Source organism: Balaenoptera ricei, chromosome 19, assembly GCF_028023285.1.
Source record: "Balaenoptera ricei isolate mBalRic1 chromosome 19, mBalRic1.hap2, whole genome shotgun sequence".
Taxonomy (NCBI): Eukaryota; Metazoa; Chordata; class Mammalia; order Artiodactyla; family Balaenopteridae; genus Balaenoptera; species Balaenoptera ricei.
The window spans coordinates 11,183,568-11,206,119 of record NC_082657.1 but is presented as its reverse complement, the minus strand read 5'-3'; the positions used below and the strand labels follow the sequence as shown (position 1 = coordinate 11,206,119).

Sequence of the window (22,552 nt, the reverse complement as noted above, 5' to 3'; positions counted from 1 at the left end):
TCCATTTTGAGTTTGTTTTTGTGTATGGTGTTAGGGAGTATTCTAATTTCATTCTTTTACATGTAGCTGTCCAGTTTTTCCAGCACCACTTATTGAAGAGACTGTCTTTTCTCCATTGTATATCCTTGCCTCCTTTGTCATAGACTAGTTGACCATAGGTGCGTGGGTTTATCTCTGGGCTTTCTATCCTCTTCCATTGATCTATATTTCTGTTTTTTTGCCAGTACCATATTATCTTGATTACTGTAGCTTTGTAGTAGAGTCTGAAGTCAGGGAGTCTGATTCCTCCAGCTCCGTTTTCTTCCCTCAAGACTGCTTTGGCTATTTGGGGTCTTTTGTGTCTCCATACAAATTTTAAGATTTTTCGTTCTAGTTCTGTAAAAAATGCCACTGGTAATTTGAAAGGGATTGCATTGAATCTGTAGATTGCTTTGGGTAGTACAGTCATTTTCATAATATTGATTCTTCCAATCCAAGAACATGGTATATCTCTCCATCTGTTTGTATCATCTTTAATTTTATGTTGAGGTAGGTTCCCTCTGTGCCCACTTTCTGGAGAGTTTTTATCATAAATGGGTGTTGAATTTTGTGTAAAGCTTTTTCTGCATCTACTGAGATGATCATATGGTTTTTATTCTTCAATTTGTTAATATGTTGTATCACATTGATTGATTTGTGTATATTTAAGAATCCTTGCATCCCTGGGATAAATCCCACTTGATCATGGTGTATGATCTGTTTAATGTGTTGTTGGATTCTGTTTGCTAGTATTTTGTTGAGGATTTTTGCATCTATATTCATCAGTGATATTGGTCTGTAATTTTCTTTTTTTGTAGTATCTTTGTCTGGTTTTGGTAACAGGGTGATGGTGGCCTCATAGTATGAGTTTGGGAGTGTTCCTTCCTCTGCAATTTTTTGGAAGAGTTTGAGAAGGATGGATGTTAGCTCTTCTCTAAATGTTTGATAGAATTCACCTGTGAAGCCATCTGGTCTTGGACTTTTTGTTTGTTGGAAGATTTTTTTTTTTTTTTTTTCAAACATTATAGGAACACAGAGCAAAGACCTTTTTTTTTTTTTTTTTTTAAAGCGATCTTTCTCTGTTTCTTCCCAAGAGTTATCACTTTTTTTTTTTTTTTAATTAATAGCTACTTTATTTATTTATTTATTTACTTAGCTGTGTTGGGTCTTCGTTTCGTGCGAGGGCTTTCTCTAGTCGTGGCAAGCAGGGGCCACTCTTCATCGCGGTGCGCGGGCCTCTCGCCATCGCGGCCCCTCCCGTTGCGGGGCACAGGCTCCAGACGCGCAGGCTCAGCAGTTGTGGCTCACGGGCCCAGTTGCTCCGTGGAATGTGGGATCTTCCCAGACCAGGGCTCGAACCCGTGTCCCCTGCATTAGCAGGCAGACTCCCAACCGCTGCGCCACCAGGGAAGCCCTTGTTGGAAGATTTTTAATCACAGTTTCAATTTCATTATTTGTGATTGGTCTATTCATATTTTTTAGTTCTTCCTGGTTCAGTCTTGGAAGGTTATACCTTTCTAAGAATTTGTCCATTTCTTCCAGGTTGTCCATTTTTTTGGCATGGAGTTCCTTGTAGTAGTCTCTTATGATGCTTTGTATTTCTGCTGTGTCTGTTGTAACTTCTCATTTTTCCTCTCTAATTTTATTGATTTGAGTCCTCTCCCTCTTTTTCTTGATGCATCTGGCTAAAGGTTTATCAATTTTGTTTATCTTCTCAAAGAACCAGCTTTTAGTTTTATTGATCTTTGCTATTGTTTTCTTTGTTTCTATTTCATTTATTTGTGCTCTGATCTTTATGATATCTTTCCTTCTACTAACTTTGGGTTTTGCTTGTTCTTCTTTCTCTAGTTCCTTTAGGTGTAAGGTTAGATTGTTTATTTGAGATTTTTCTTGTTTCTTGAGGTAGGCTTGTATTGCTATTAACTTCACTCTTAGAACTGCTTTTGCTGGATCCCATAGGTTTTGGATTGTCATGTTTTCATTGTAATTTGTCTCTAGGTATTTTTTGATTTCCTCTTTGATTTCTTCAGTGATCTCTTGGTTATTTAGTAATGTATTGTTTAGCTTCCATGTGTTTATGTTTTTAATGTTTTTTTCCCTGTAATTGATTTCCAATCTCATAGCGTTGTGGTCGGAAAAGATGCTTGATATGATTTCAGTTTTCTTAAATTTACCAAGGCTTGATTTGTGACCCAGGATGTGACCTATCCTGGAGAATGTTTCATATGCACTTGAGAAGAAAGTGTAATCTGCTGCTTTTGGATCGAATGTCCTATAAATGTCAATTAAATCTATCTGGTCTATTGTGTCATTTACAGCTTGTGTTTCCTTATTAATTTTCTGTCTGGATGATCTGTCCATTGGTGTAAGTGAGGTGTTAAAGTCCCCCACTATTATTGTGTTACTGTCAGTTTCCTCTTTTATAGTTGTTAGCAGTTGCCTTATGTATTGAGGTGCTCCTATGTTGGGTGCATATATATTTATAATTGTCATATCTTCTTCTTGGATTGACCCCTTGATCATTATTTAGTGCCCTTCCTTGTCTCTGCTAACATTCTTTATTTTAAAGTCTATTTTATCTGATATGAGTATTGCTACTCCAGCTTTCTTTTGATTTCCATTTGTATGGAATATCTTTTTCCATCCCCTCACTTTTAGTCTGTATGTGTCCCTAGGTGGGTCTTCAGAGTGGGTCTCTTGTAGACAGCATATATATGGGTCTTGTTTTTGTATACATTCAGCGAGCCTGTGTCTTTTGGTTGGAGCATTTAATCCATTCAAGTTTAAGGTAATTATCGATATGTATGTTCCTGTTACCGTTTTCTTAATTGTTATGGGTTTGTTTTTGTAGGTCCTTTTCTTCTCTTGCGTTTCCCACTTAGAAAAGTTCCTTTAGCATTTGTTGTAGAGCTGGCTTGGTGGTGCTGAATTCTCTTAGCTTTTGCTTGTCTGTAAAGCTTCTGATTTCTCCGTCGAATCTGAATGAGATCCTTGCTGGGTAGAGTAATCTTGGTTGTAAGTTCTTCCCTTTCATCACTTTGAATATATTGTGCCACTCCCTTCTGGCTAGTAGAGTTTCTGCTGAGAAATCAGCTGTTAACCTTATGGGAGTTCCCTTGTATGTTATTTGTTGTTTTTCCTTTGCTGCTTTCAGTAAGTTTTCTTTGTCTTTAATTTTTGTCAGTTTGATTACTATGTGTCTTGGCGTATTTCCTTGGGTTTATCCTGCCTGGGACTCTCTGTGCTTCCTGGACTTGGGTAGCTATTTCCTTTCCCATGTTAGGGAAGTTTTCGACTATAATCTCTTCAAATATTTTCTCAGGTCCTTCCTCTCTCTTTTCTCCTTCTGGGACTGCTATAATGCGAATGTTGGTATGTTTAATGTTGTCCCAGAGGTCTCTTAGGCTGTCTTCATTTCTTTTCATTCTTTTTTCTTTATTCTGTTCTGTGACAGTGAACTCCACCATTCTGTCTTCCAGGTCACTTATCCATTCTTCTGCCTCAGTTATTCTGCTATTGATTCCTTCTAGTGTATTTTTCACTTCAGTTATTGTATTGTTCATCTCTGTTTGTTTGTTCTTTAATTCTTCTAGATGTTTGTTCTTTAATTCTTCTAGGTCTTTGTTAAACATTTCTTGTATCTTCTCGATCTTTGCCTCCATTCTTTTTCCCAGGTCCTGGATCATCTTCACTATCATTATTCTGAATTCTTTTTCTGGAAGGTTGCCTATCTCCACTTCATTTAGTTGTTTTTCTGGGGTTTTATCTTGTTCCTTCCTCTGGTACAAAGTCCTCTGCCTTTTCATCTTGTCTGTCTTTCTGTGAATGTGGTTTTCCTTCCACAGGCTGCAGAATTGTAGTTCTTCTTGCTTCTGCTGTCTGCCCTCTGGTAGATGAGGCTATCAAAGAGGCTTGTGCAAGCTTCTTGATGGGAGCAGCTGGTGGTGGGTAGAGCTGGGTGTTGCTCTGGTGGGCAGAGCTCAGTAAAACTTTAATTGGCTTGTCTGCTGATGTATGGGGCTGGGTTCCCTCCCTGTTGGTTGTTTGGCCTGAGGTGACCCAGCACTGGAGCCTACCCAGCTCTTTGGTGGGGATAATGGCGGACTCTGGGAGGGCTCACGCCAAGGAGTACTTCCGAGAACTTCTGCTGCCAGTGTCCTTGTCCCCATGGTGAGCCACAGCCACCCCCCACCTCTGCAGGAGACCCTCCAACACCAGCAGGTAGGTCTGGTTCAGTCTCCTATGGGGTCACTGCTCCTTCCCCTGGATCCCGATGCACACACTACTTTGTGTGTGCCCTCCAAGAGTGGAGTCTCTGTTTCCCCCAGTCCTGTCGAAGTCCTGCAATCAAATCCCACTAGCCTTCAAAGTCTGATTCTCTAGGAATTCCTCCTCCTGTTGCCGGACCCCCAGGTAGGGAAGCCTGACGTGGGGCTCAGAACCTTCACTCCAGTGAGTGGACTTCTGTGGTATAAGTGTTCTCCAGTTTATGAGTCACCTACCCAGCGGTTATGGGATTTGATTTTATTGTGATTGCGCCCCTCCTACCGTCTCATTGTGGCTTTTCCTTTGTCTTTGGATGTGGGGTATCTTTTTTGGTGAGTTCCAGTGTCTTCCTGTTGATGATTGTTCAGCAGTTAGTTGTGATTCCGGTGCTCTCACAACAGGGAGTGAGCTCACGTCCTTCTACTCCACCATCTTCCCCATGGCCTTTTAATTGAGATCACACACCTGGTCTCAAGACTTAATGAAGCTCAGGTTCTTGATGTCTCCTTGCAGAAAGAATTCAGTGAGACACAAAGTGATAGGTAAGAAGTGGATTTATTTAGAGAGAAACACACTCCACAGACAGAGTGTGGGCCATCTCAGAAGGCGAGAGGCCCTGAAATATGGGGTGGTTAGTTTTTATGGACTGAGTAATTTCATAGGCTAATTAATGGAAGGATTATTCCATCTATTTCAGGGGAATGGGCATGGATTTCCAGGAATTGCGCCACAGCCCACTTTTTGACCTTTTATGCTTGACCTCAGAACTGTCATGGCGCTGGTGGGTGTGTCATTTAACTAATGTATTACAATGAGCGTATAATGAGGCTCAAGGTCCACTGGAAGTTGAATCTTCCACCATCTTGGACTTAGTTGGTTCTAACCAGTTTTTGTCATGTCCTGTGTCTATGTCATTCTTTTAAAGGTTGTGCCCTGCCCCTTCTCTCCTGTTTCAATAGCAGGGAAAATGGATGAGGCAGGAGACTTAGGACCCAGGCCCTCAAGGAGGCGAGAGAGGGTGCAGCCTGGTTACAAGTGGAGACAGGGCTTGGACTTGAATTGAAGAAGGGCCAGCTCATCCTGGTAGAAGAAAGGAAAGTGTTACCCTTTGACATTGCCTCCAAATTGTGAAAAGCACTCTCTTAGTTTTTATATGTTAGCAGTAATCCCACACAGCAGAAAAGCTCAAAACAGGTCTTTGGACTGCAGTCTGGTGTTGATGTAGATGATACAGCTTCCTTTACGAACCATCGTAAAGAACTGGACAAATACTGGCGATGTTTGTTCTACATGGATGGGGCAAAAGGGCCAGGAGAGTGGTGGGCAATTACGACAGAGAATCTTTGGGAGGGAAGAAGAGCCCTGTGGCTGGAGCAGCTGTGATACTGTGATTTATAATAAATATGTATTTGGTCTTTGTCCCCTGAGTCTGGAACAGAGCTCCTAAAACCTTTGGAACGGAGTAATAAGGGTGTCTTTTGTTATGTTAATGAGATGGCTTTGGAAAGCACCTAGGTAACCTAAGGATAGGGGCTGGGTGCCAAGGGACCCGACTGGATGATTAGAGGGTCAGAACTTCCAGGTCTCTAGGGAGGGGAGAGGGGTTGGAGGTTAAATTAGTCACGGAAGTTCAATGATTTAATCAGTCATGACTGTGTAATGAAGCTTCCATAGAAAACCTCAAAGGACAGGGTTTGGAGAGCTTCCAGGTTGGTGAAGGAGATTTGGGGAGAGTGGTGCCCAGAGAGGTCATGGAAGCTCCCTACCCCTTCCCCATACCTTGCCCTATGTATCTCTTCCATGTGGCTGTTCCTGAGCCACTCATCGAACCCAAGGAAGGGGGTTGTTGGCTACAGCCAGTTGGTCAGAAGCACGGGTGACAACATGGACTTGAAATTGGCATCTGAAGGGGTGAGGGTAGGGGGTAGTCTTGTAGGACCAAACCCTTAACCTGTGGAATCTGACGCTGTCTCCAGGTAGACAGTGTCAGGATTGAGTTGACTGTGGTATCTGAGAATTGCTTGGTATGGGGGAAAAAACCCCTCACACACTGGAATTGGGTGCAGAATCATTAGCAGCCATGACAGGGAGGGGATGGGGAGGCTGGAGGCAGGGGCAGGGGGGTGCATAGCCTGAAGAGCCCCCCCAGGTGAGGCCAGTGCGCGTAGTAACACCATTCTGTAGTAAAAACGAATGTGCACCTGGCTGGTACTGAGAAGCAGGTACACACCAGGGTGTGCAGCAGGGTTCCTTTCAGAGTTCAAAATTGGGCAAAAGGAATCAAGATGGGAGGGGCGTGAGAGTTTTTAGGGGCCCAGAAACTTCAAGCTTGAGCTGAGTGGTAGTTGCTCAGGTGAATGCTTTTGTAAAAAATCTATTGAGGCCACATTTAAAATTTGTGTTGTTCATGTAAAATAAATCTCAATGAAAGAAAAAATGAGTGGGGACTTCCCTGGCGGTCCAGTGGTTAAGACTCTGCGCTTTCATTGCAGGGTGTGCGGGTTCAATCCCTGGTCAGGGAGCTAAGATCCCACAAGAAGAGAAAAAATGAGCGAGGACTAGGAGCCAGACTTTGAGAGAAGGGCAGTTGGGAACCATGGAAGGGTTCTGAGCAGAGGAAGGGCCCGGTAATGTCTGGGGCATGGTTGGGGTGGGGGGTGGGGGGTGGGTTGGCCCCAGCTCCTGACTGGCTCTCTAACCCTGGTAAGCCCTCCAGCCCTCTCTGGACCCACTTTTCCCCACCCAGTCCTCTCGTGGGCGTGGAGGCAAAACAGAAGTAGGAGGGGGAAGTCGCCAAAATCACCATGAGACCGAGCCCCTGGGGGCAGAGCTCTCTGACTCATGCCTGCAGCCCTGCCCCTGGTGCAGGGCCTTCAGGAAGTGCTGATTGTGTGAGGGGGAGAGCAGAGACTGCTGGAGGGGGAGCATCAGGACCTGAGCTCCACAGTGGAGAGTGGGGGCAGGGCAGCGGGGGCAGATCCGAGATAACTCAGAACAGGAGCGCTCTCACGTGTGCTCTTAGTTTCTTAGTCAAAAGCCCCTTGTAACCAGTTTGTCCCTTGTCCCAGAAGAAACCAACATGTGGTAGAAGGTGAGACGCTTCCAGCCACCCCAGGTAGTAAGTGTGTTCATTCAGTAATATTCACTGAGGCCTGGTATATGCCAGGCCCTTGACATTGAAGACGCAACAGAGCAAAAATGAAAATAGGGTGTAGGGATCTCTGAGTGAATGAATGGGCTGGTTGGCTAAGTGCTGGGGCTTCAGAGCCCGGCCACCTGGGTCAAATCCCAGCTCCCCCATCTCTTTGCTGTGGCTATGGGCAGGGTTCTTAAATCTCCGTGCCTCAGTTTCCTCATCTGTAAAATGGGACCAGTAATACCACCTTGTCTCCTTTTGTAGAGATTTTGTGAGATCATTTATATAAAGGACTTAACGTGGGGCTTTGCCCAATAAATATTATTATTGTAATAGAGACAGGTGCATGGGGCTATGGGAGCTTCAGAGAGGGCTTCCTGGAGGAGGGGACATCTAAGCGGGGGCCCAAAGGAGGCGTAGGAAGGAGTTTGTCCGCTGAAGCCAAGTACAACTAGGAAAGGGTGGTTCTGGAGGAATGAGTTCGGCAGGGTATCTGGCATCACTGAGGAGGGCTTACTGCAGGGGTAGGGTGTTGGAAATGTTCCTGTTTCCTCTTCCCCCCAGATGGGCTGGCGTCCAGAGGAAGGGCTGTCTGCGGCAGTGGGTGGTGCAAGCCCCAGTTTAGCTCTTGGGGCTGATGGAGAGGCTGGCTGCGGACTTGCAGGGAAATCCAAAGATAGCTCAGCAGAGAAGGATGACTCGCAGCCTGGGCTTCCCCTCAAATCAAGGGAAGCGAGGATGAATCAGCCTCTCCAAGTGGAACGAAGCGGCTGTGGGAAGTGAGACCTAGGTTCAGGGTCCAAGGCTGCTCTGTCTTTGACTCACCTCAAGCAGGGCAGAGAGGGAGGGCTCTGCAGTAGGATGAGCTGGGTGTGAATCCAGGCCCTCTAGGCCCTGCTCCTCTTGAAACCTCAGTTTCTGTATCTGTACAATGGGGTGGAATGGGGCGGGCAGTGGTGGTAGTGACTTACAAAACAGGAGCGCAGAGCTGGGCATACAGGAGGGCCTCTGTAAGTGCCAGCCCCCTTTCCTTTTTCTGTCTCAGTCCTAGCAGGTACGAAACAAGTATGTAGGATGGTTTGGAATTCCTGTTAGTCTCCTGATAGGTGAGTTTTCATCTAGGTTCTGGTGGGATATGAGTAGAGAGGGTTAAAGGGCAGTAGAAAAAAGAGAAAGGGCAGCCACGTATTCATTGTGTCTGAAAATCAGTAGCACTAATAAAAATGATTAAGTTCTCTCATGTATTTGTTCTTACTATATGCCTGACCCTCTGTGCCCTCCCAGTTTTAATCTTCACAGCTGTCCCATGGGAAGGTGGCCCCATCTTACAGGTGAAGTGAAAAGTTCAGAGGTGAAGCCACGTGCCCAAAGTCACACAGCCAGTGGATGGCAGAGCCAGGATTTGGACCCCGATTCAAATCTGAGGGAGGAGGGCTGGGGCCTGGACTCCTGGGTCTGAGGGAGGAGGGGCTGGGGGGCTGGGCTCCTGGGCCTGAATTTAAAGCCCTTGCTCTTCGCCACAGATCTGGGCTGGGGCCAGGCGGGAGTTGAGGACTCCCCAGCCTACAGACCTGGGAGGACACTTCTTGGAGGCCTCTGTTTCATAGATGGGGAGCAGGTTCAGACAGGGCAAGGGCCTTCCACTGGCTGACCTGCCTGTTTGGAGTGTGCATATGTTTCGAAAGAAACAGCAACTTCTTCTGACTTTGTTTAACATTTATTACAAAGTGTAAGAGCAGAGAGTGGTGAGCTTCACCCTTCCCCCCAGTCCCCACCTTCTCCCCCACCAGATAATTCTCTGCAGCTCTGGAGAACTGGTGTCCTCCTCGATCTCCCGCCAGGGGGCTCTGCCTCCTGCCTCGGGCCTCGTTCCTTCATCTGTGCTGGTCAGCTGGTAACTGATGCAGCCCAGGATCTTGGACTCTGGGCCCCCGCTCCCCTCCTCCTCCTCTGGGACTCAGGAGTCCCAGCCCGCAGGCACAGGGTATGTGGGGCAGGGGTGACCATTTTCCCGTTTGGGGCCTCGGTGGGGATGGGCCATGGCCTCCCTCCTTCAGCCAGTGTCCCCGCCAGCAGCCATCAGGGAGTCAACCCACCCCAAGGTGTGGCCCCCCTCGGTCCTTACGCTTAACTGGCTTTATGCGTGGGGCTGGGTTAGGAGTAGCAGAGAGAATGTCCTTGACCTCAGTCCTGGGGAAAGTAGCCTAGTTCTTCCTGGCTGGGTCCTGGGGAGACAAACAGAGAGATGGATAGACAGGCAGGCCAGACACCAGAGGAAGAGACAGAGACAGAGACCAAGCAAAGAAAGAGGGAGCGGGTACTGAGGGTGTGTGAAGGGGGGGCGGAATGTCTGTTTTCTTCGCTGCTGGTCCAGCCCCGAGCTTGGAGTCCCTCCCTTCAGACAGAGCCAGAGTGGAAGAGAAAGGGTGGCCTCACCTCCAGGCCACCCATCCCCCACCCCCTTAGCCACATGGGGTGCTGGCCACAGGCACCCTTCCTCCAGGATATTGTCCTGCCCAGGTCCCAGCTCCCTTACCAGCTACGTGGCCTCCTGGCTTGGTTCTGGAAGCTGCCGTGGACCCAGGGCAGCGCTAAGCAGCTCGGTCAGGGTGTCTAGCCTCCCTGCCAGCGCATCAATCTGCTTCTCCAGGGCCTGGTGTGAGGTGCTCAGACCCAGCTTTAGGTCAGAGAGGATCATGTGCATCTGGGCAGAGAGAGGTCAGAGGGATTGGGGGCTGGGGGAGACTCTCTCCCTGCCCTGTGGAGTAAGGCAGCAGAACCAGCATTTACTAAGTACTTACAGGCCTTGGAGGATTATCTTCGATAATAACAGTTACCTTATCAACCACCTGCCACCGCCCAGCAACTTGGCCCGGTGCTCTTTATAGTTTAAAATCCTCCTAAAAGTGTGGGCAGTGGGAATCCTGTTTCCATTTTTAAGAGCTGAGGAAACAGGCCTGGAGCAGTTAAGTGACACACCCAAGGCAGCACCTGGATCAGGGAGGCCCTAGAATGTAGTAGGTGCTCACTTAAATCTTTGTGGAATTGATCACTGCCTGACTTCACAATCCACAGAGCCCTTTCTCTGCCTTCTCAAACTAGGATTCACAGCTTCGTCCTTGAGAGTGTGTGAGCTTTCTATGAGAACTCTTGACTTCTGTGTTTTGGGCCGGGTGGATAATCTTGGAAATCACAACCTGCCAATTCCGGCAGATTTAGGCCACCACCATGCAGTTTAGGGGCCGGCATCTGTGGCTGTGTTTACCATGGTATTGGGGCCAAGGGCCACTGTTTGAATTGTCATGGACTAATGAGAAAAAATCAAAGGCTACCGGATAAGCAAGAGGTGCTGTGAGTCAAGCCAGGGGGCGTGATGTCACCTACCCGAGCACTTCAGAATCAAGGGGACCCAGCAGAAGGAGGGCAAGCTGAGTCACCCCTTGGCCAGGCAAGCCTGCCCAGCGCTCCTGGGCCCGCTCTTCACAATAGCAACACAGATTGAGTTTTCCCGAAACGTTGTCACCTGTCCATGTGTCAGTGCTGTTAATTCGCATTTTATTGCTTTGCCCTTTGTGTTTGAACTTGGTTTGTCAATTTGCTTTGGTTTTATTGTTGTATAACAGTCATAGTTGAAAGGAATTTTATATCCGTCCACATGTAAGTAACTTGACAATGGAGATAATTTCACATCGAACACTGGAGTTCTTTGTACTGTTATTTAAGTTTCAAAGGAAACTGCACCTTACATGAGAAACGCTATTGCGTCATTCACTTATTCATTCGTTCGTTCGTTCAGCCACAGACCTTTATCGAGTGGCTGTGTGTGCCAGCGTTCCCTGTTCCAGGGCCAGATCTCCTCACCAGCTGCCCCCACCCTCCCTCTTCTCCCAGACCCCCTCTCATGGGACCCCAGTACCTTGGAGATGTCCACCATGGAGTTCACTTTTTCCCGGAGCTTTCTGTGTTTCAGCCGCACCTGGCGGAACCTGGGGGTAAAAAAACTGGGGGGTGAGAGTGGCCCTAGCTCAGAGGTGGGATGAGAGGGGGTGGCTGCGCCCCTGACCTCGCCTCCCATAGAGACCCGGGCATCCAGGCGCACAGGCACTCGGAGACATGCAAACGAGAGCATCACACACAGTCACTGTGAGGTCCAGGTGGGCGTCCGTTCAGTGAGACAACACATGGGCATCTTGACCTGGGCACGCGTTCATGCTTGGTCACACGCACACACACACACACACACACACACACACACACACACAGACACGCGTGCGCATGCACCCTGCAGAGAGGAGGAGACTTGGACATGGCGTGCGCACGCACAGAGGTCCTCACCTGTTGATGGCGGCCAGCAGCCTGCGCTGGTGCCTGCGGGCGGCTCCAGAGTCCTTCCTGCGTTTATGTTTGTAGAACATCCAGGACTCTTGCAGCACTCGGGCGGCCGACTCTTTCATCTGGGGGTGGGTTTCACAGTGTCAAGGGAGATAGTCCTCCTAGGGTTCCGGGAGGAGGGGCTGGGGGTCTGGATCCTGGGTCTGAGGGAGGAGGGGCCGGGGGCCTGGATCCTGGGTCTGAGGGGGGAGGGGCCGGGGGCCTGGATCCTGGGTCTGAGGGGGGAGGGGCCGGGGGCCTGGATCCTGGGGCTGAGGGGGGAGGGGCCGGGGGCCTGGATCCTGGGGCTGAGGGGGGAGGGGCCGGGGGCCTGGATCCTGGGGCTGAGGGGGGAGGGGCCGGGGGCCTGGATCCTGGGTCTGACGGGGGAGGGGCTGGGGGCCTGGATCCTGGGGCTGAGGGGGGAGGGGCCGGGGGCCTGGATCCTGGGTCTGACGGGGGAGGGGCTGGGGGCCTGGATCCTGGGGCTGAGGGGAGAGGGGCCGGGGGCCTGGATCCTGGGTCTGAGGGGGGAGGGGCCGGGGACCTGGCTCCTGGGGCTGAGGAAAGGGTGTGCTCTGGGTGCTGGAGGCCCCCCTCACCTCTTTGGCATACTGAATATCCATCATGAAGTTGTGCACGTGCTTCTCTGCCTTATTAAACTCCAGCTTCCGGGCCACCACGGCCACCAGCAGGGCTGTGCAGCAGACCCCCTGTGGGCACAGCAGGCACTGTGACACAAGGCTTGTGGGGATCTGAGGACCAGCCTCGTGCCACCAACTCTGTCTCTCCTTGAGCCCTCCCAACAGCCACAGACGTCAGGCACCACCACCGCTAGTTGACAGACAAGCAAACCAGGCCAGAGAGAACCAGGGTCCCACAGGTCCCAGTGGTGGAGCTGAGATCATAAAATCACGCGTCCGAGTCCAACTCCTGGTTGTGGTATTTACACCATCACAATGTTCTCTCTTTTTTTAAAAAAATAAATTTATTTATTTTATTTTATTTATTTTTGGCTGTGTTGGATCTTCGTTGCTGCGCGCGGGCTTTCTCTAGTTGCAGAGAGTGGGGACTACTCTTCGTTGCGGTGCACGGGCTTCTCATCGCGGTGGCTTCTCTTGTTGCAGAGCACAGGCTCTAGGTGCGCGGGCTTCAGTAGTTGTGGTGCATGGGCTCTAGAGCGCAGGCTCAGTAGTTGTGGCTCACGGGCTTAGTTGCTCCGCGGCATGTGGGATCTTCCCGGACCAGGGCTCGAACCCGTGTCCCCTGCATTAGCAGGCGGATTCTTAACCACCGCGCCACCAGGGAAGCCCATGTTCTCTTTTGTTAAGCGTGTGATTGGAGATTGGCGAGAAGGGCTGGTTCTGGGCAAGGAGCAGACCTCAGGCTCCTGCGGGACCCTGTCCTCCCCACGGTCCAGTGGGCCATCAGGTCACCGAGGGTGTCCCTCCTCCTCCTCCCCACCACTACAGCCTCTGCCCAGCTCTGGCCACATCCTCTCCCTTCTGGACAGTCTCCAGCCTTTCCCTTACTCCACCCTGACCCCAGGGAGATCTAACACCCAGTTATGACCCTGACGCCCTCACCCTAATCTCCTTCTAGGCTCCCACTGCCCCAGACTTCTTAGCCCAGCTCTCAGGGCCTTCCAAGGTCCAGGCCGCTCTTCCTCCTCTGCCCAGCTTCCGTCCCAGGCAACTCAGCCCTCACCTGCCTGAGCACCTTGGTCTCACTCTTCTCCCTTCCTTCTCGAGGCCTCTGATCCTTCAAGGCCCCAGCAAATCCCAACTGCTCTGTAGCACCTGCTCACTCTTCCTGGAGTTAGAATGAATCTCCTGAAGTCTTCCCGCACCCCATATGTTTCAACTCTTGACCCTCAGAATAATTACTAGCTGTAAACCTTGGCTCTGGGACTGCTCGGGTTTCAAGCCCAGCTTCAGAGCAAGTTATCTAATCTCTCAGTGTCTGAGTTTCTTATCTGTAAAATGTGCACACCCTCACAGTATTACTCCAAGGATTCCATAAGTTAACATCTTTAGAGCAGAGACTGGCACAGAGTATGTGCCCGATAAAAGTTAGCCGTTATAATTTCATTGTACCTTGGAACCTCTCAGCTAGGAGTGGGCTGTGAGCTCGCGTGCAAATCGCCTTATCTCTCAGTTTCTCCTTTTGTCAAATGAGGGAGGAGGTCCCAGGCAGCCCTGAGGGTCCCTGACCCTTTGGGAGTGTGTCCTTGGCTGAGTCTCTGCCCCTCTTTCCTAGTCACAAAGACTCACTGCTGGAGGGGAGGGGGCTGTCACATTTCCCTGCCACCCCATGCATCATCTGTGGACCCAGGACTGGGGGATTCACCATGTCCTTCCTGGGACAAATCAGGGCTGGGGCTGGAGGCTTGAATCCCTGCGGGTGAAGGGAGCCAGATCTCACAGGGAGGTGAAGGCCAAGGCATTGGGTGCTGGGTCTATGAGGGGAAGGGGGCAGATGTCTAGATTTAGGAGGAGGCCGACTCTGGGGAGGAGGCTGGAGTCTGGGGCTTGGGGAGCCTCTGCCTCATCCTTGAGGGCACAGGAGCTGGGGTAGGGGCAGCCGGACGCCTGGAACCAGTTACAATAACAGGTTCCGCATCGCCACCCCCTGACCCATTTACTGAGCATTTTCTGTGTTTGAGACCCTTTACATGGTTTAATTCATTTCGTCTTCTCAGGAACCCCATGAGGAGTACACTGGTATCAGCATCCCCATTTTATAGATGAGGAGACTGAGGCCCAGAAAGACTGTGTGGCTGACTCCCAGCTAGGAAGTGGGCAGAAGCAGGATTTGAACCCAGGCAGCCTGAGCCCACAGGCATGCTCTTGATGTCTAGATGCAATAAATAGCTTTAATGGAGGCTGGGAGACTGGATTCCTGGGTCCTGGAAGAGCCTAGAGCTGGGAAACCAGGTACCTGAGTCCTGGATGATTGAGAGGGTAAAGGGGGGAGAGGGAAAGATACCTGAGTCTTGGTGGGGCTTGGGGCTGGATTCCTGGAATCTGGAAGGAAATGGGGCTGGGAGGTCAGGGGCCTGTGTTCTTGAGGAGGATGAGGGCTGGGTCCTAGGTTCTGGAGAGAGCAAGAACTCAGGGGATGGATTCCTGGATTTTCAAAGGAAATGAGCCTAGTGTTTGTGTCCTGGACAGGGAATGGGGCTGTGGGGGTCCAGACACCCGAGTTTCTTGGGGGTGTCCCTGAGTGTCTTAGTTGGCTCTGTGGTTTCCTGGGGCCCAGGGGATGAGCAGTGTGGGATAAAGGCAGGGTGCCTGAGTGGGTGTACTCACCATGACCCCAGTGCAGAGGCAGACAATCTTGCCCCATATGGTACCCGGCACCACGTCCCCGTAGCCGATGGTGAGGAATGTGATGGGGATCAGCCACAGTGTGTCTGAAAGGTGCCCGGTGGCATTAACGGTCTGTCTGTGGGGAAGAGTGGGTTAATTCTGGGGTTCCTGTGATGTTTGATACCCTCTTTCTTAACATACACCCACAGTTCCAAGAAGCACTCAGAAAAAGCCAGTAAGTTCTGGGCTTTGGAGAGCCTGCCTGGCCTCCTCTTTGCTGTGTGACCTGGGCAAGATGCTCAACCACTCTGGGCTGTGGGATTTGAACCTGGATCCGACCAATTCCAAAGCCTTTTTGGTTTCAGCTAGGCTGTCAGGGCTGCTACATTCAGAGCGTGTGGCTGAGGGGTTGAGAGGGGGGCAGAAACCCAGCCTGAAGTCCACCTGTCAGACCCGGCAGGGGGCTGCATCCACTCAAAGGAAGGGGCACCTTTTTCTAATTTCCACAAAGATGCTCTATGGCCTAGAGGTGGCCCTATCAGGACTAAAAAGGTGGGACTCTAAAAAGGCTTGGCGGGGGACTTCCCTGGTGGTCCAGTGGTAAAGAACCCGCCTTACAATGCAGGGGACACAGGTTCGATCCCTGGTCAGGGAGCTAAGATCCCACAGGCTGCAGGGCAACTAAGCCTGCGCACCACGACTACTGAGCTTGCGCACCTCAACCAGAGCCTGCGTGCCGCAAACCACAGAGCCCATGCGCCCTGGAGCCTGTGTGCCACAACTAGAGAAGAAAAAACCTGCACGCCACAACTAGAGAGAAGTCCACGTGCCGCAACAAAAGATCTCGCATGCCACAACCAAGACCCGACGCAGCCAAAAATAAATAAAATAAAATAAATAATAAATAAATCTTTAAAATAAATAAATAAATGCACTTTAAAAAAAATAAATAAAATTAAAAGTCTTGGCGGACTCTGCCTCTTTTCCCCTCACTTCATAGAAGGGGACCTTTAGGTCCAGCCATGGAAAGGATTGATAATCAGGATTTGTCTAACTTTGACCCACAGTTAGGCCAAAGCAGGGAAAGCATCATTCACCAGGGCCCCAGACACCTCAAACCCACTAAATTAGTGTCTGGAGGTGGGGATTGAATCTGCCCTGTTAAGCTCCAACCCCTGCATCCCAAAATGCATTCAAGTTTGAGGAATTCTGCCTCAAACAGATTTAGAAATTTGGCTCCCTCCCCATCCTCCCATTTTTCAGGTGAGAAAATTGGTGGGAGGATCATTTACTGATCCTGACCAATTTCCCAACTGAGAAAACAGATCCTGTGAGATGAATGAGTTTAAAATCATGAAAGATTAGAATTGCCAGGGAGACTTTAAAGATGGTGGATTTTGATACCCATTTTATAGATGCGGAAACAGAGGCTCAGAGAGGAGAGATCTAAGGCCAGTTCTTCCCATTCTCCATCTCCCCTCAAGAATCCTTTGCCACATGTACTAAACCAGAGGTTCTCAAATTTGAGCCAGCATCAGAGTGAACTGTTAAAAAAGATTGCTGGGCCCAACCCACCAGAGTTTTGGATTCCATAGGTCCTGGTGGGGCCTGCGAATTTGGATTTGCAACCAGTTCCCAGGAGATGCTGCTGGTCCCAGAACCACACTTTGAGAACCACTGGCTAAGATTACCCCCAATTTGTTTATCTGTAAGGTAAGTGGAGGCCCTGAGGGGTACAGTTCCAGCATCAGGTCAAAGTCCAGCAGGCGGCCTCGAATTCCCGTACCAATTCTCTGCACGGAATTCCCTTCTGGCGCAGCCTGGGGGTCACCGGGAGCACCTACAGTGCATCTGTGCTAATTTGGAAAAGATGTCCCCTTCCTCCAAAGCAGGTGCAACCCTTGGCCAGGGCCCAGTGCCTGCGTGTGGAGACTGAACAGCTGCCTGGAAACCTGAGGCAGGAGAGATTTGGAAGCAGGAAGGGCAGGGCTTCCTATGGTGTGTGTGTGTGTCTGGGGAGACTGGAGACTGCAGGTGGAGGAACGGCTTTGGGGCGAAGGGCTTTCTCCACTTCTTGGTCTCAGGGAGTCCCAACCTGCAGCACTGTACAGGGCGATGGTGGTTGTAAGCGGCTCCTCCAGAGGCTCCAGGTACCGTCACCTCCCGCCCTCCCCTCCCCCCGCATCCTCACCTCTCGGCCACCGACAGCACCCAGGCGGTGGTGAGCCAGAGGCCAAGCGTGAGGCAGAGCAGCAGGCGGCCGGGGTGCGTGTTCATGTACAGCTTGGCCACGAACCAGTGGCGGAAGCGGACCTGGTTGAGCGCGCCGATGCTGCGGTAGGAGGCGTTGAGCAGGACGCCGCTGCGCAGGAGCAGGGCGCGGGGCACCAGGTACAGGCGCAGCAGCATGGCCAGCGACAGCAGCGCCTCCGCCTGGCCCAGGAAACTCGGCCAGGACTGCGTGACCGCCGTCTTTGGGGACCCCGAGCCCTGCGCGCACGGCGGGCCCCACACCGGCGCCGGGTGCAGCCCGCACACAGCCAGCTCCAGCCCGATCTGCGCCGCCTGCCGCCCGGTCAGCGCCACGCGCCAGTCCCGGAGCCCGTTGTCCGTCATGAACAGCTGCAGGGAGGGGAACGGATGGAGAAGGAGGGGGGTCACACGAAGGTCAGGCGCCCGCTCCCCAGCCTGCGCGGGGAGATAAGGGGGGCGCGCCCGCGGGGCCGGAGAGGGAGGCAGATAGCGCAGGGCATGGGGCCCGGGAGGGTGGGAAGGGGCAGGGCAGGACCCGAGGAAGACATCTCTCCACCTTCTCCCCCTCCTAGTTTCAGCCCACTTCCAGAACTTCCAGCCCAGGAACACTTATTGAGTGCCTATTGTATGCCCGACATTGTTCTATATATTGGGATATACTGAGGATATGGGTGGGCAAAACAAACAAAACAAAACCCCTGCCTCCCCAAGAACTTACATTCCACATCCATAGAGCTATGTCCTACTCCAGTTTCTGGGGACGCAGTAGTAATTGCCATCATCCCATTAGCAATGATAATAGCCAACATTTACAGGGCACTTTGGAGGTGCCAGGCATTGCGCTGTCCTCTTTACGTGTTGTGACTCAGTGAGTGCTCACAAGACAGTGAGATTGAAAATATTCTTACCCCCATTTTATAGATGCAGAAACTGAGGCCCAGGGCCCTCAGGCCACTTAGCTACTCGAATGACTGCTTTAATGATAATGTGTACTTCTTACTGAGCACATCTTGTGTGCCAGGCACTGCAAGGGGCGTCACCACACTCGACCAATAACCCTCATTTTATACTGCAGAGGTGTGGGGGGAAGGGAACAGGATCTGGGGATGTGGGGGATGGGATGAGAGGGGAAGGGGTGGAGAGTCCAGTGTGGGTTGAGACATGAGATGGGAGGGGGGGAGACAGGTGGGAAGGGCTCCTGGGTCTGTGGGGTCGTTGGCACAGAGGTGGGGAGCTCAGCAGTGGGGAAGGACCTGCAGGCACATGGCTAGGATCTTGGGTTGTCGGGATGGGAACAGGTAGGGACTCGGGGATGGAGAAGTGAGATCTGGGAGGCTGTGTCTTTTGTGAGGCAACCTGGGGACAGAGTGGACAGAGGCCTGGGGGCGGGAACTCTCAGCATCTACAGGTGTGCAAGGTGAGACAGAGTGCAGCAGGTGGGGGAAGGTCAGGGCTGCTCCGGGGGGCTGTCTGTCTGTCCTGGGTTCACCCCCTCCAGGTGGATGAGGGTGTGGATGTATCTCAGGGTGGAGGAAGCTCATTACTCAGCCCAGGAGGTGGGAAGTGTGAGCCGACAGGGCGTGGGGGTGGGCGCTGAGGGGAGCTAGGAAGGGGCCTACCTGGACCTCTTTGGCGTGAAAGGCCACAATCAGGGAAAGCAGCAAGAACGTGGAGATGCTTATCATGCATTTAACCAGGAACAGGTGGATCGCCCACTGTTGGGAGGGAGAGAGAAAGGGGTGAGATCCCAGGTCTCCCTCAGTCCCCTCTGCACTCTTCCCAAACCGCCATCCCTTCTCCATTCCCAATTTCCTAGCCTCCTAACCCCCAGCCCCCAGCCCAGTTCCTCCTGATGCCTCAGGTCTGGGGAAGTCTCAGCTGGTCCCCAGGCAGAGTGCCCTCTTCCTTCCCAATGGGACAGCCCTGGCCCAGGTGCCAGTGTTCACCCTCCTCAGCTCTTCTCCGAGGACCACACCCCTGAGGGAAGACCTTGAAACTCACATTCCTTCCTAATTCCCCCGTACTGGTCCCCATCAATAATAGTTCCTCAGTTGTGTGTGTGTGTGTGTGTGTGTGTGTGTGTGTGTGTGTGTGTATGGGGGGGTGTCTAGAAACAGACATTTAGCCTCTAAAGAGTGGTCCCTTCCCTTCCCACCCAGCTGGTCTCTGCCCTAGAAAGCAACTTCAGGTCCCTCCCCACACCCCGCCCGCAGTTCCTGAGGAGCCTAGAAACTATCACTCAGGCTCCAGGGAATGAATGACACCCTCCCCTGCCCTCATCCAGGGGGCTGGGTTCCTAAGACCCCAGCCCCAGCTCTGAGAAAGGCCCTCCAGGCCTGCTGCCCTGTGTGTCTCCTCTGCCTCCCTCCCCACCTCCTGCCCTCTCTCCTGGCTCTAAGCCCAGGGCAGATCTGGCCAGAAGCACATGGCCTCCAGAAACCACGGGAAGTTTTTTTCCCTGTCTTTGTGTGGCAATACCTTGGAGGAATCTAGAATTCTTGAGGAAGGGATTTAGAGGGGACTGGGACTGCTGGATTCCCTAGGAGGGGGTGTGTGTGGGGATCCCTGCCTGGGAGGTGGTGTCAGGGGGAAGAGTTCACTTGGGCTCCCACTCTGAGCTCAGCACCTGTTTCTCCTAAAACACTGCCAGCTCCCCTGACCCGGCCAGGGCCCCCCTCTGTGCAGGGGAAGAGAGCCAGTTTCCTGCCCCATGGGGCCTGCCCCCCTTCCCCGAACAATGGTGCTGTTGTCCCTAGCCCTCCCCCACCCCTTCATCCTTCTGTGGCTCCCAGGTTCCCTGTCCCATTCTTTTGTCCCAAAGAACACCCCACTAGACCCAACCTCCTCCCCACTCTGTAGTCCACTTCTCTGGTGGTCCTCTCTCCTTTCCAATTCCTCTTGCCCCGAATCCCCGACCCCCTTCGCTGTCTGTACCACTCCGTCTCTTACTGCATCTTTGTCTTGGTCTCTCTCTGTCTTGGTCTCTCTGTGTATCTCTGCCTCTCGGTACCTCTCACCATCCTCCCTCTCCCGCCCCACTATCTCTATCACGTTCCCCTGCATCGGTGGGGTCTGGCCCAGGCCTCTCCTCCAGCCCCTCTCCCATGGCGAGCAGGTGTCTGGATCCCTGCAAAATGAGTTTATTAGATTACGATGGAGGTGGGGAGGGGACACGGGTGTTGTCAAGGCGGTCATAGAAAGGGGGCCGAGGAGGACCCTTCGGGTCATGTATTTCAACCCTCACCCCCGGTTTCCAGTTGGGGAAGCTGAGGCTCAGAGAGCTGCAGCAGATTCCAGAGTCCGCGTGCTGGAGGCAGCAGCTGGCAGGTGGTAGAGGGAAGCAATTGGAGGTGAGAAGGCGGAGGGATGAGGTGGCGTAGGAAAGACCCCCTGTCCCTTCCCATCTGCCAGGGCTCCCTTGTCCTCACCTCGCCTGCTGGGCGGGGTGCTGAAGTGTGGGAGCGGCGGGTCAGCCCAGCCATGCTTCCTGTTGGCATGGGCTTCGGCGGCCCCACCCCCTCAGTGCCCGCTGCCCTCGCCTGGCCACCCGGCCAGAGGAAGCCAGCCTGCCCTGACAGTCCGTGTGGCTCCTGGTCACTTCAAAGCTGCCTGCCTCTCCCACCCCCAAATCCAAGCCTGAGTGTTGTCCCCCAGAAATCCCCCAACTCAATCCTCAAATCAGTGCCCTCCAACCAGCCCAATTCCACGTCCCTTACCCTAGACAGATCTCCAACCCCTCCTTTCCTGTTGAGCAATTCTGTCCCGTCCTCAAGCCGCCAGTTCTGACCGGTGTCCTTCATCTGCCCCCATCGCTGCCCAGACCAGGGCGGGAATGTGCTGGGAACCTGCTCAGACCTGTCCTAGCCCCACTTGTTCTTTCCTTCCCCACTCACACTATCCTCAAAGTCAGCCCCTCTTCCCCTAAAAATGCTCGAAGTCACCTCTAAGGAGCCCGGGCCCCAGCCTCTCCTCTCCTGGGACCCAGGAGTCCAGGCTACCATAAACCTACCTCTCCCTTATTTCCCAGATTGAATAGCCCATAGATTCTGGGGAAGCTGAGCTTCTTAATGATGGAGATGGAGGGGGGAGGAGGGCGGTGCTTGTTTTCTTTTCCCACCCCTCCACCCAGCCAGTTCTTTTGGTCTCTGCCCTTTGCCTCTGAGATACTGCGCGAACATTAGAGTTTAGATAAGGACCAAGGAGCTGCCGCCTACTGGAAGAAGTCAGCCTTTCTCCCCACCCTCCCTTCGCTGAACCTGGGGTTATCTCTCCCCTAATCTGCCCTTGGGAGACTCAAGTATCTGACCAGCCACCTCCTGGCCTCCAGGGGTCCTGGACCTCCAACTGTCTAATTGCAGTACCTTCAAACTGACACTCTGTGACCCCCCTTTCCTTCCTTTTGCAGAGAGGGCCCCCTGCATTTACCCCCCTAGGTCCCAGGAGTCCAGCCCTCAGCCCCCTCCACTCTCAGACCCAGGGGTCTCCAGCCTCTACTCACTCAGGACCCGAGAGTCCTGGCCCCCAGCCCCCTCCTCCCTCAGACCCAGCAGTTTCAGCCCCCAGCCCCTCCTCCCGCAAGACTCGGGAGTCTCAGCCTCCAGCCTCCACTCACCGGGCACCCCCCGAACCATAGCATCTCCGCGTGCAGGACCATGAGTCCGATGCCGATCCCTGCCAGTGCCAGTGCCCAGCCTGCCAGACTCTTCTCCTGCTCCAGCAGATGCTTTCTCCTCCTCAGGGCCCCCAGGCCTGGCACCAGCTCCCCGCCCATGGCCCCCGGGGTCTTGGGGCTCAGCCAGCTTCCTGCCCAGAGTCCCCCACCTCGCAGCACACAAAGAGCAGCCACTATGGCTTGCAGGTCCCCGGGCTGCTCTGCTCCCTCGCTCTGGGCTCTTGCTTTGAGGCGCAGCAGATCCTGTGCCCTCGGTGGGGTGGTGACTGCTGGGTAGGGCGGGGAGGTGCTGGGGAGGCCCCTGGGCAGAGGGGAGGCTCCCCAACCCCCCTTCTCAGACTAAGGAGGGGCGGGGTGTGCCTTGGGGCAGAGCAAGGAAGAGGCGTGTGTCCACACGGATTAAGACACACACCAACACACAATGGGCTTTGTCATACACAACCGGTCTGCAGCGTGTAATACACACCTACACTCAGCCACACCCGGACACCATGCAACACAGGGTGATAACACCCTCAAACACGG

At 52.4% G+C, this 22,552-nt stretch overlaps 1 protein-coding gene and 1 pseudogene across 2 annotated transcripts; both read right to left on the bottom strand.

Annotated features, from left to right (window-relative positions):
- LOC132353967 (carcinoembryonic antigen-related cell adhesion molecule 1-like) overlaps positions 1-22,552 on the bottom strand; it is a 902,477-nt pseudogene that overhangs the window by 375,248 nt on the left and 504,677 nt on the right.
- Positions 9,215-22,155, bottom strand: KCNN4 (potassium calcium-activated channel subfamily N member 4). 2 transcript variants are annotated; one of them, XM_059905834.1, is made up of 9 exons: positions 21,968-22,155; positions 18,975-19,070; positions 17,294-17,724; positions 15,103-15,238; positions 12,394-12,504; positions 11,756-11,874; positions 11,337-11,406; positions 9,957-10,124; positions 9,215-9,645 (listed from the first exon to the last, which is right to left on the bottom strand). In XM_059905834.1, the coding sequence occupies exons 1-8, from the start codon at positions 22,124-22,126 to the stop codon at positions 9,960-9,962; spliced, it is 1,287 nt and encodes a 428-aa protein (XP_059761817.1). In that variant the 5' UTR covers positions 22,127-22,155; the 3' UTR covers positions 9,215-9,645; positions 9,957-9,959. The 2 variants fall into 2 exon arrangements, with proteins under 2 accessions (XP_059761817.1, XP_059761818.1); XM_059905835.1 differs by lacking the exon at positions 9,957-10,124.

Excerpts from the sequence above, each read along its gene's own strand:
- KCNN4 (XM_059905834.1), bottom strand. The coding sequence starts at position 22,126 with ATGGGCGGGGAGCTGGTGCCAGGCCTGGGGGCCCTGAGGAGGAGAAAG. Across the intron at positions 17,725-18,974 it reads TTCACGCCAAAGAGGTCCAG|CTGTTCATGACGGACAACGG; the intron begins GTAGGCCCCTTC and ends CCCTCCCTGCAG. Across the intron at positions 10,125-11,336 it reads CCATGGTGGACATCTCCAAG|ATGCACATGATCCTCTCTGA; the intron begins GTACTGGGGTCC and ends CTCTCTGCCCAG.